This window comes from Bison bison, unplaced genomic scaffold (assembly GCF_000754665.1).
Source record: "Bison bison bison isolate TAMUID 2011002044 unplaced genomic scaffold, Bison_UMD1.0 scf7180017864327, whole genome shotgun sequence".
NCBI classification, from domain to species: domain Eukaryota; kingdom Metazoa; phylum Chordata; class Mammalia; order Artiodactyla; family Bovidae; genus Bison; species Bison bison.
The window spans coordinates 4,585,757-4,597,919 of NW_011494899.1; the positions used below are offsets into that span (position 1 = coordinate 4,585,757).

A 12,163-nucleotide genomic window follows, 5' to 3' on the forward strand; every position below is an offset into this window, starting at 1 on the left:
ATAAAAGACATACAGGTTGGAAAGGAGGAAATAAAACTTCCTATTTGCAGATGACATCATGGTCTACTTAGAAAATCTCAAGGAATCTACCAAAATCAAAACAAAAACTCTGAGAACTGATAAATGAGCTCAGCAAGGCCATGGATACCCGATATGTACAAAAAAAGAAATTCAGATTCTAGCAATGAGTATGTTGAAATTAAAAAATAACTGTCAACTGAAAAAAAATGTACAATGTGAGAGTTGTGAGTTAAGTTTTGAGAGACTGCTCCAGAGAAGCAGGGGGAAAGGACAGTATATATGTGATTTTGGTAAAGGGGGTGCACATGCAATCAAGCATATATTTTTTTGTAGGAAGTTTCTGCTGGTCTCGTGAAGCTTCTGCTAGTCATGAGAAACAGTCATCACCATGAAGGATTTTAGTGTTTTTCTAGATATGAGGAGATAGAAGAATTGGGCTCATAAAATCAGCTCCTGAGAATATCTGACTATCTGAAGACCTGTCCTGCCAGTTTTCCTGGAGCACAGAGTACCTCATTTCTGCTCTCCACCCTGAAGTCCTTCAGGGGGTGTTGGAGGTCAACGGCTGCAGCAACACCTGATTTAATCCTTGTAGATGGCAATTACCCATGGCAAGTTCCAGTTTGTGGTTGATGACAATAACATTTACTCAAAAAATTAATACCTGGATGTAAATCTTATAAAACGTGTACAGGACTTATATGCTGAAAGCTATAAAACACCAATGAAAGAATCAAGGAACATCTAAATAAATGGAGAGACTTGTATTCATAGCTTAGAAGATTTGACATAGTAAAGATGTCAGTTCTCCCCAAATTGATGTAGTGTATAACAGAACTTTTAAAATCTCCATAAGATTTCTTTATAGAATAAATAATATTCTAAAATGTACACACAAAGGGACAGAATGTAGAATTTTCTTTTTTGAAAATAAGAATAAAGTGGAAAGGATCTGTCTCCTTGATTCCAAGTTTATTAAGATGACCACAGTAATCAAGACTGTGGTATCGGTGGAGGGGTGAACATGCCTAGACTTGACACCAAGAGGATGATCCACAAAAGGAAAAATGGATAAACTGGACTTCATCAAATACAATTTTTGTTCTGTGAGTGACTTCATTAAAGGGAGGAAAACACAGGCTACCAAGTGGAAGAAAATATTTGCAAACCACACATCTGACAAAAGACTAGAATAAAGAACTCTCAAAAACTCAACAATAAAAACAAAAACAGCCCAGTTGGAAAACTGGCAAAAAACCATAAAGGCATTTTGCTGAAGAATGTGTAGGGATTGTAAATAAGCTTGAAAAGATATTCAGTATCTTTCGCCATTAGAGAATACACATGAAAACCACAATGAGCTATCACTATGTATCTATCAGCATGGTTATAATAAACAACAGTAGTAGTATCAAGTGCCATTGAGAATGCAGAGAAGTGGCGTCATTCATATATTGCTGGTGGGAATTTAAAATGATACAGTCACTCTGGAAAACACTTCAATAGTTTCTTTAAAAACAAAACAAAACCTAGATATTAACTGTCTTGCAACCTATATATTGCATTCCTGGGCATTTATTGCAGAGAATGAGGACTTATGCTTATACAGCTCCTGTATGTGAATGTTTACAGCTGCTTTACTTATAATAGCCAAGAACTGGATACACGCCAGATGTCCTTCAATAACTGAATGGTTAAACTTTGGTGAATCTGTATGCTGGAATACTGCTCAGCAACAAAAAGGAATGAGCTATTGACACATGCAGCAATCTAGATGAATCTCCAGAGAATTATGCTGAGCGGAAAAAGCAAATCTCAAAAGGTTATACATACTACATTCATTTATAAAAATTCTTGAGTTGACATTTTATAGACATAAAGAGCTGATTAGTGTTTGCCAGGGACTAAGAAGAGATTGGAAGTGAAGAAAAGTGGACATGGCTATAATAGGGAAACCTTGTGGTGATAGAAATGTGCTGTATTTTGACTATCAATGTCATTATCCTGGTTGTGAGATTGTCCTAGAGTTTTGAGAGATGTTAGCATTGGGGTAAATTTGATACAGGGTACATGGGAATCTCTCTGTATTACTTTTTATAATTGCATGTGAATCTATAATTATTTCAAAAAGTTTAATGAAAAACGTGTATCTGGTTGAGCATATCTAAGCTGTATGAAAGAATATGTAATGGAGAAAAGAGTCTTCTGCATGCCCTTGCCCTATTCTCTTCTTTAGAATTTAGTGGTATAATTTTTTTTGTCTCCTTCAACTGAAGTTAAATGCATGAAGATGCATACATACATGTTAATATGTGTGTGTATTCACTAAAAAACAGAAGCAAAAAACATCCTATAATGCTGCCCTTTACCTTGCTCTTCTTAATTTATATTGGAGCTTCCTTATAGATACACACAGATTTACCAGATTCTTCTCCAGCTATGCAAAGATGTATCATTGTTTTTCTACCAAGTTATCTAATGAAGGAGATTTAAAGTGCCTCAGATCTTTTGTGATTCTGAACAATGATGAAGTTGACTCATTATATGTACGTGTTTGAACTCATGTTCAAGTTTATTTGTAAGGTAACTTTCCTTGAAGTAGAGTTTTTAGTCGACAATTATGTGCATTTTACATTTGATACGTATTGCTGAATTCCACGCCCCGCCCGCCCCCCCCCGCCGGCAAAGTTAAACCTTTACATTTATGTTCTCACCAAAAGTATAATAGAGTGCCTGTTTCCTTATATTAATACTCTTACCAGCAGAGTATTATTCAAGTTGTTAAAAATTTAAGTTTTTATTTTTTAAAACTTTTTATTTTGTATTGGAATAGAGCTGATTAACAGTGTTTTAATAGTTTCAGGTGGACAGCTGAGGGACTTACATGTACATGTATCCGTTCTCCCCCAGACTCCCCTGTCATCCAGGCTGACACATAACATTGAGCAGAGTTTCATGTGCTATACAGTAGGTCCTTGTTGGTTATCCATTTTAAATATAGCAGTGCATACATGTCCATTCCAAACTCTCAAACTTTATCCAATTTTTTGACCTGTACCAGTCTCACAGAAGAAAGTTGATCATCTTTTAATTTGCATTTTATAATTATGAATGAGGTTGGTCATTGAGTCATATGTTTAAAAGTGAATGGGTTTAACTTTTTAAAACTAAGTTAAAATGAGAAACAATTCTCTGTTATATGTTTTAAAATTACATAAGCATGTTTTACCAATCAGATATTTTTTAACCTTTTCTATTTATTTTTAAGACTCTATTTATGTATTCCCCAGCAGCAGCAGCAGCTTATGTTATTTGTTTTTTTCTTAAGTTTCATATTTGTTTGTCCTTTGGGGCACTAATGGATAGGTTTCAAATGTAGTACATTTGTAAGCAATCCAACATTACATTTGAGAAGTGGGTTCTTGCCCAAGATTCTGGTTATTGACAGGTGTCCAAAATTAGGTAAGATTAAAAACCGATTTCTGTAGGGCAGAGTCTTGTGGAAGCTTGCACTGCATAATAATTTGCCTCAGAGGACATGTCTGTATCATGGCAAAATTTGTAAGTAGGTGAAATTTACTGGGGGTGTTGCAGGAAGGGGGACCCCTTCCAGGGCCCAAACCTGGGCTCTTGTCTAACACTCGGAAACGAATTGTCCGAGGAGACATATGTGCTGACAAAGCAAGAGAGTTTACTGGGAAAGGGCACTCGGGTGGAGAGCAGTAGGGTCAGGGAACCCAAGAGAACAGCTGTGTCACATGGCTTGCATCTCAGGTTTTATGGTGATGGCATTAGTTTCCTGGTTGTCTTTAGCCAATCATCTGACTCAGGAGTCCTTCCTGGTGGTGCACGCCTTGTTTGGCCAAGATGGATGCCAGAGAGAAGGATTCTGGAAGGTTGTCAGACATGTGGTGTCTCCTTTTGACCTTTCCTGAACTCTTCCAGTTGGTGGTGGCTTATTAGTTCCGTATTCCTTACCAGGACCTCCTGTCAGAAAACAATTCATGCAGATGGTTACTATGGTGCATGGCCAGGGTGGGCGGTTTCAGTCAGTGTGCTTCCCCTAACAGGGTCACTAGCTGTATCAGCATTCCATGTCTGGATATTTTTTTTCATTACTTCCTCCTTACAGGAAGATTTACTGATAATATGTTTCGGTGTTAGAACTAATAAAGTCTCAATATTGTTATTTATTACAATGTACAGAAATGGTCCTGAACACAATCGTATGAGGTAGGTACAATTATGATTCTATTTTAGGTGGAGAAAGTAAAGCATAGTTTTACATAGCATACTCAAGGCATACAGTAAAAATAGTGAAAGGTTGTTGCTGAGCCACTAAAGACACCAGGATTCTTGGCCTCCAGATGAGAAGAATTCAATTTGGGACCAGTGACAAGGCTTGATCGCTCAGAGCTTTTGTGTAATAAAGTTTTATTAAAGTATAAAGTATAAAAGAGATATAGAAAGCTTCTGACATAGATATCAGAAGACAGCAGAAAGAGTGCCCCCCCGCTAGTCTTTAGCTGGATGTTATATAGCTACTACTGCTGCTGCTAAGTCATTTCAGTCGTGTCTGTCTCTGTGCAACCCCATAGACGGCAGCCCACCAGGCTCCCCCGTCCCTGCGATTCTCCAGGCAAGAATACTGGAGTGGGTTGCCATTTCCTTCTCCAATGCATGAAAGTGAAAAGAGAAAGTGAAGTTGCTCAGTTGTGTCCGACTCTTTGCAACCCCATGGACTGCAGCCTACCAGGCTCCTCCATCCATGGGACTTTCCAGGCCAGAATACTGGAGTGGGCAGTCTGCTAATTAGAGGAAAGGAAATGTCTCAAAACTCAGAGACTGGCACCAGGCCCCTTACCCACAACATGCATTTTGAGATAAAATTGGCACAAAGTGAGTTGTCTCGGGCCATAAAATGATTGACATGACAAGAAAGGCAGGTTTCCAAGCAAATACAGTCTCATTAACATAGTTTAAGAGAATATTTGCATGAGTGAAATATACTGGCTTGTCAAGTCAGTTCTGAGTCTTAGGCAGAACCCACTTGAAGACAGAGTCTAGGGTAAATACATAGTTCATTAACATAGCTTAAGACTAACATTTCCATAGGAAAAATGCATTGGGTGGGAGAGGGAGAGGGTGGGGAGATTTGGGAGAATGGCATTGAAACATGTATAATATCATGTATGAAACGAGTCGCCAGTCCAGGTTCGATGCACAATACTGGATGCTTGGGGCTGGTGCACTGGGATGACCCAGAGGGGGGGTATGGGGAGGGAGGAGGGAGGAAGGTTCAGGATGGGGAACACAGGTATACCTGTGGCGGATTCATTTCGGTATTTGGCAAAACTAATACAATATTGTAAAGTTTAAAAATAAAATAAAATTAAAAAAAGAAAAAGAAAAGATAAAAAAAAAAAAGAAATGAATCGCCAGTCCAGGTTTGATGCAGGATACAGGATGCTTGGGGCTGGTGCACTGGGATGACCCAGAGGGATGGTATGGGGAGGGAGGTGGGAGGGGGGTTCAGGACGGGGAACACGTGTATACCCGTGGCAGATTCATGTTGATTTATGGCAAAACCAATACAATATTGTAAAGTAAAATAATAATAATAATAATAAATAAAAATAAATAAATAAATTTTAAAAAAAAGAAAAATGCATTGGTTAACTCAAGGTTTGAGAAAAGTTCAGTTCAGGTGGGCAATACAAAGAATGCTCAAATTACCCCACAATTGCTCTCATCTCACATGCTAGTAAAGTAATGCTCAAAATTCTCCAAGCCAGGCTCCAACAGTACATGAACTGGGAACTTCCAGATGTTCAAGCTGGATTTAGAAAAGGCAGAGGAACCAGAGACCAAATTGCCAACATCTGTTGGATCATCGAAAAAGCAAGAGAGTTCCAGAAAAACATCTATTTCTGCTTCATTGACTATGCCCAAGCCTTTGACTGTATTGATCACAATAAACTGTGGAAAATTCTTACAGAAATGGGAATAGCAGACCACCTGACCTGCCTCTTGAGAATTCTGTATGCAGGTCAGGAAGCAACAGTTAGAACTGGACATGAAACAATGGACTGGTTCCAAACTGGGATAGGAGTATGTCAAGGCTGTATATTGTCACCCTACTTATTTAACTTCTATGCAGAGCTGCTGCTGCTGCTAAGTTGCTTCAGTTGTGTCCAACTCTGTGTGACCCCATAGATGGCAGCCCACCAGGCTCCCCCATCCCTGGGATTCTCCAGGCAAGAACACTGGAGTGGGTTGCCATTTCCTTCTGCAATGCATCATGCAAAATGCCAGGCTAGATGAAGCACAAGCTGGAATCAAGATTGCCAGGAGAAATATCAATAACTTCAAATATGCAGATGACACCACCTTTATGGCAGAAAGTGAAGAAGAAGAACTCCTCCTGATGAAAGTGAAAGAAAGTGGAAAAGCTGGCTTCAAACTCAACATTCAAAAAATGAAGATCATGGCATCTGGTCCCATCACTTCATGGCAAATAGATGGGGAAACAGTGGAAACAGTGAGAGACTTTATTTTCTTGGGCTCCAAAATCACTGCAGATGGTGACCAGCCATGAAATTAAAAGATGTTTACTCCTTGGAAGAAAAGTTATGACCAACCTAGACAGCTTATTTAAAAGCAGAGACATTACTTTGCCGACAAAGGTCCATCTAGTCAAAGCTATGGTTTTTCCAGTAGTCATGTATGGATGTGAGAGTTGGACTAAAAAGAAAGCTGAGCACCAAAGAATTGATGCTTTTGAACTGTGGTGTTGGAGAAGCCTCTTGAGAGTCCCTTGGACTGAAAGGAGATCCAGCCAGTCCATCCTAAAGGAAATCAGTCCTGAATATTCGTTGGAAGGACTGATGCTGAAGCTGAAACTCCAATACTTAGGCCACCTGATGTGAAGAACTGACTCATTGGAAAAGACCCTGATGCTGGAAAAGACTGAAGGCAGGAGAAGAAGGGGACGACAGAGGATGAGATGGTTGGATGGCATCACCGACTCAGTGGAGATGAGTTTGAGGAGGCTCCGGGAGTTGGTGATGGACAGGGCGGCCTGGCGTGCTACAGTCCATGGGGTTGCAAAGAGTCGGACACGACTGAGTGACTGAAATCATTAACTAAGTTCAGGTGAAACCAGGTGTTGTCATGGCAACACAGAATTTTAAAAGAAACCTCTTTTTAAATTTTTATAGAGAAGGGGAAAAAATATAACATAGTAGTTTGTTTCCTCTTGCCGCTAAAGAGAGAGAAAAAATGTCTGACACTTGCAGCCTATTTCCTCTGTTAGGATACCGCTGGCCTTCCTGCCTGGGAATTAGTATCAGAATTCCAACCCAGATAATCTGATTGCAGAATCCCTCCCTTTGGCTACTGTACCATAGTGTTCCTCACTATTCTCATATTTCCCAATCTGTGTGGCTGGACCTTAGAGGCGCTGTGGTGTATATTAAATTTTTGAGGGAAACACGGTGACATCTCTTGGACATCGCTGCAGACCACTGGCTCGAGGTGGTTTAGCATTCAGCATTAGATCATACTGCATTTCTCTTGATGACATACCTCTGCAAAGCTAGATTTTCAACAGTGCTGGGAAAAAAAAGCAGGTGTCACACAAAAGTCAACATGGAACAAGAAATGAAGGCAGTGGTTTCCGGTTACAAGGTTTGAGAAGTTATGCAGTACCCAAGAGATACACACATCCCATTAGGAATTAATGTTGTTAGAGGACATAAAAATACAATATTTTCCTTCCAGTGTTTGTGTTATTTCTTTAGAAGGCTAAAGAATTGTTAGGGAATAAATACCTATTAAATTGTTTGGACCTAGCTGCTTGGCAGGACTGTTAGGTATTTCTTTTGACCAAAGGAAGCCATGAAAACATTTCTGAGATGCTTCGGGTGCTGTGAGCTGAGAAAGTTTGAGAACTTCAATAAAGCACATGTGTGCAGGCTATAGAGAGAAGAACGCAGAGTCTATTGGGCACAAGGTAGGAAAGCAGTATGTGAAAGTTCTTATTGTTATATCAGTGCTAAGGTGTAAGTGTTTTCATAGGAATTCTCACAGGAGCATTTGATTTTAATTACACTCGGAAAGGATGTTAGGAACCCAATGGACTGCATCCCAACAGATCCACAGATGGAGTGCATGTGACTGATAGAGAAATTTAAAATCATTGTATAGATAGGTGTCTTAAAATTATGACCTAGGTAAAACATATTCCTGAATTATGTCTAATCTGATAAAAATGCTATCTCATAAGTTTGTTGTGAAAATTAAATGATGAAGGCTAGAACAGTGACTGGCACATAACCAGCAATCAGTGAATGTTGACTGCTGTTCGTATTTATTATTATTATTGTCTGTTCTTGTTCGTCGTCATCATCACCGTCATCTCGGAAGGATGCATATCCCACTAGGACAGCAGAATTCTTACCCAACATAAAACACAGGCAAAATTGTTTGGTAGTTTCTTTCATAGGTTAAGGAATCTGAGAGGTTTCTGGACCTCCAGTGCCTCTTTTAGCTCCATCCTTAATTGAATCCCTGGATGGATTCACTTGTGAATCCTTTGAACCAGGTTTTTACCAGAGACTGGTCTGACAAATATTTCCTGAACTCTCTTTAGTCCCTAGTTCAACATCTATTTGGAACAGCCTCTAGGGAAACTTTGGAGACAAATTAAAATTTCCTTTCACTTATCTGATAGATTTAAGTCTTTTCTCAACTGTATTGGTGTTAGTGACAGGACTGTATTCTTGATATGTTTTGGCATAAATTAAGATTCTTAGTTACTAAAGTCTCATACTGGGACAATCACCTCTTAATAGCACTTGTGAAGTAGCATTTTGTGTTAGTTATTTGTATGGCATTTCCAGTTTATAAAGTGCTCTAATATCTCTTGTTTTCATTATTATGATATTTCTCCATAGGCTCAACAGGACAGATAGTATCTTCATTTCATGGTTGAAGAAGTTGAAATCAGAAAAGTACATAACTCATCAAAGATCAGACAGCCAGTTTGTGACAGATCCATGCCTTGATTTCCAGTTTCGTGCTCTTTATGATCCTGTGCTTTACAGCCTCTTGCCTCACATCCTAAAGTGGGGAGCAGAACGTGGGACAACTCAGAACTTCTGGGGTCAATTTTAGGTCCCATCTTTTGGTCTTGGGAAAATCACTTTATCTGAATCTCTATTTCTTCATTTGTGAAGCTAGCTAATAATATTACTGTAATTTTTCTGTAGGTTGGTTATAATCAGTGTTGGAACCAAGATTCAAATACAGTTTATCTGGTTCTTGAATCTGTGCTCCTAATCACTAGTTACACTGACTTGGCATCATTAAGAGATAAAGTAGACTTTAAGAGTAACAGAGTTGGACTTAACTTGGTGGTCCAATGGTTAAGAATCTGCTTTACAGAAATGTGGAATTCAATCCCTGATGCAGGAACTAACATCCCACATGATGCTGGGCAATTAAGCTCATATACCAGAGTTAGAGAAAGTCTGTGTGCCACAACGAAGACCTAGGGCAACCAAAAAAAAAAAAAAAGATTGTGTAACAAGCTAGATATACTATGAGATACAATGACCTTATCAACTACTATTCCCAACTGTAACTGAGTCTTCTAAAGTAACTCAAGGCTTCAGAACTCTGGAAGTTGTTGTTCAGTCGTTAAGTCGTGTTTAACTGTTTGCAACCCCACGGACTGCAGCATGCCAAGCTTCCCTGTCCTTCCCTACATCCTGGAGTTTGCTCAAACTCATGTCCTGGGTCTATGATGCCATCCGGCCATCTCGTCCTCTATCGCCCTCTTCTTTTCTTGCCCTCAATCTTTCCCAGCATCAGGGTCTTTTCCAGTGAGTCTGCTCTTTGCATCAGGTGGCCAAACTATTGTAGCATCAGCTTTAGCATCAGTCCTTCCAGTGAATATTCAGGATTGACTTCCCTTAGGATTGACTGGCTGGATCTCCTTGCAGTCCAAGGGACTCTCAAGAGTCTTCTCTAGTACCACAGTTTGAAAGCATCAGTTCTTTGGCACTCAGCCCTCTTTATGATCCAACTCTCACATCCATACATAACTACTGGAAAAACCATAGTTTTGACTATACAGACCTTTTGTCAGCAAAGTAATATCTGCTTTTTAATATGCCATCTAGGTTTGTCATAGCTTTTCTTCCAAGGAGCAAGCATCTTTTTATTTCATGGCTGCAGTCACCATTTGTAGTGATTTTGGAACCCAAGAAAGCAAAATCTGTCACTGTTTCCACTTTTCCCCTATCTATGGGAATGGGTTAAGCTGAATGTTCAATGATTAAATGACCTATGTAGTTACTTAAAACGTAGATGCAACATTGGGGAAAAAAAGCTGAAAATTTTGGAAATCTTTATTCTAAAGTGTTTTTAAAGCGTGTTGAAAATTATTATTTTTTTTTCCTTACAGCACTGGGAGGTGTTCAAAAAAGTAACAGAAGTTTTCATTTTAGTTCCTGCACTTCTTGGTCTCAAAGGGAACTTGGAAATGACACTGGCATCCAGATTATCCACTGCAGTAAGTTCATTCCTACCTCTAAGTATGTATATTTTCTACACATGTGCACACACACATGGATATATATGTGTGTGTGTGTCTGTGTCTCTTTGTGTGTATATATATCACATATGCTGTTCCTCTCTATTGAGGAGAACTTTTATGAGGAAAAAAATTTTCTCCTCTCTCTACTGATAAGTTTCTGAACCTCAGGGCTATGCTAAGTAGTTATGCCTGTTATCATGTCCTGAAAGTTCCCTGGGCTGTCTGATTTGGGAATTACAGGCCCTCCTTTACCCTGAGAAGTAACATTCTTGCCTCCTTTCACTTCAGGGGATTCTGGCAGTCATCATCAGTGCTTAAGACATGGGCAAGTCAGACACTGAGATTCTTTATGGTTTGATGGTTGGTTGATTGGCATTTAGATTTTCTGTGATTGTAAAAGTAATACATGCTTATTGTAAAAACTGAAGGAAAGGGAAAACGTATAAAGAAGAAAATTTAAAACTACCCTCAATTCTTTACCTAGACACAATCTCTATTACTATTCTGTTATAGATCCTTCTATACTTGGATAACTCTACTTACGCATAGGTATGGCATAATGTGATACACACACACACACACACACACACTATATTCTTAAAAAAAAAACTGGAATCATACATATTCTCATTTATAATCTTTGATATCCATTTGAAGAGACATCATGATCATCTTTCCATATCAAGAAATGTGGACCTATGCCATTTTTATTGGCTGTGTGTTTTTCTGTTGTATAGCTCTACTGGGATTTAATCTGTTATTGAATATGTAGGTTCTTTTTAATGTTTACTGTTATGACTATTCTTGTATATACAGTTATATACTCTAATTTCTTTTGGGCAAATTCTAAGATGAAATTATTGTTCAGGGGAGAAAAAAAGCATACTTTTATGGCTTTAGCCACATACTAGAAAACAGTCATCCAGAAACATTAAACACTTTTAAAAATACTGCCACTAGCAGGGTTCTGAGTTTTTTTTTTAGTAGACAAAAAGGATTTTGTTTTCTCACTATAATATTCTTTGGGGGTTCCACCATCGTGGAACCAAATTATCATTAATCCATGTAGCTAGTGAGGCTCACTTCAGTGAACCATCAGCCCATTGAACGTTACTGTTGTTGTTCAGTTGCTAAGTCATGTCTAACTCTTTGTGACCCTGTAGACTGTAGCACCCCGGCTCCTCTGTCCTCCCCTGTATCATGGAGTTTGCTAAAATACATGTCCATTGAGTTGGTGATGCTGTCTAACCATCTCATCCTCTGCCACCCTCTTCTCCTTTGCCTTCAGTCTTTCCCTAGCATCAGGGTCTTTTCTAATGAGTTGGCTCTTTGCATCAGGTGGCCAAAGTATTGGAGCTTCAGCTTCAGCATCAGTCCTTCCAGTGAATATTCAGGGTTGATTTCCTTTAGGATTGACTGGTTTGATCTCCATGCAGTCCAAGGGACTCTCAAGAGTCTTTTCCAGCACCACATTGAATGTTAGCCCCAAATTAACTAAGCTGTCATTACTGATTGCAGTGCTGTTAGTATATGAGGTTT

The 12,163-nt window shown here is 39.0% G+C and overlaps 1 protein-coding gene across 8 annotated transcripts in view; it reads left to right on the top strand.

Moving 5' to 3' along the window:
- SLC41A2 (solute carrier family 41 (magnesium transporter), member 2) overlaps window positions 1–12,163 on the top strand; it is a 147,648-nt gene that overhangs the window by 50,007 nt on the left and 85,478 nt on the right. For all 8 annotated transcript variants that reach the window (XM_010853395.1, XM_010853400.1, XM_010853398.1 and 5 more), the window contains one exon: window positions 10,493–10,600. In XM_010853395.1, the coding sequence (XP_010851697.1) occupies window positions 10,493–10,600 (108 nt within the window). The remainder of the gene's footprint in view (window positions 1–10,492; window positions 10,601–12,163) is intronic.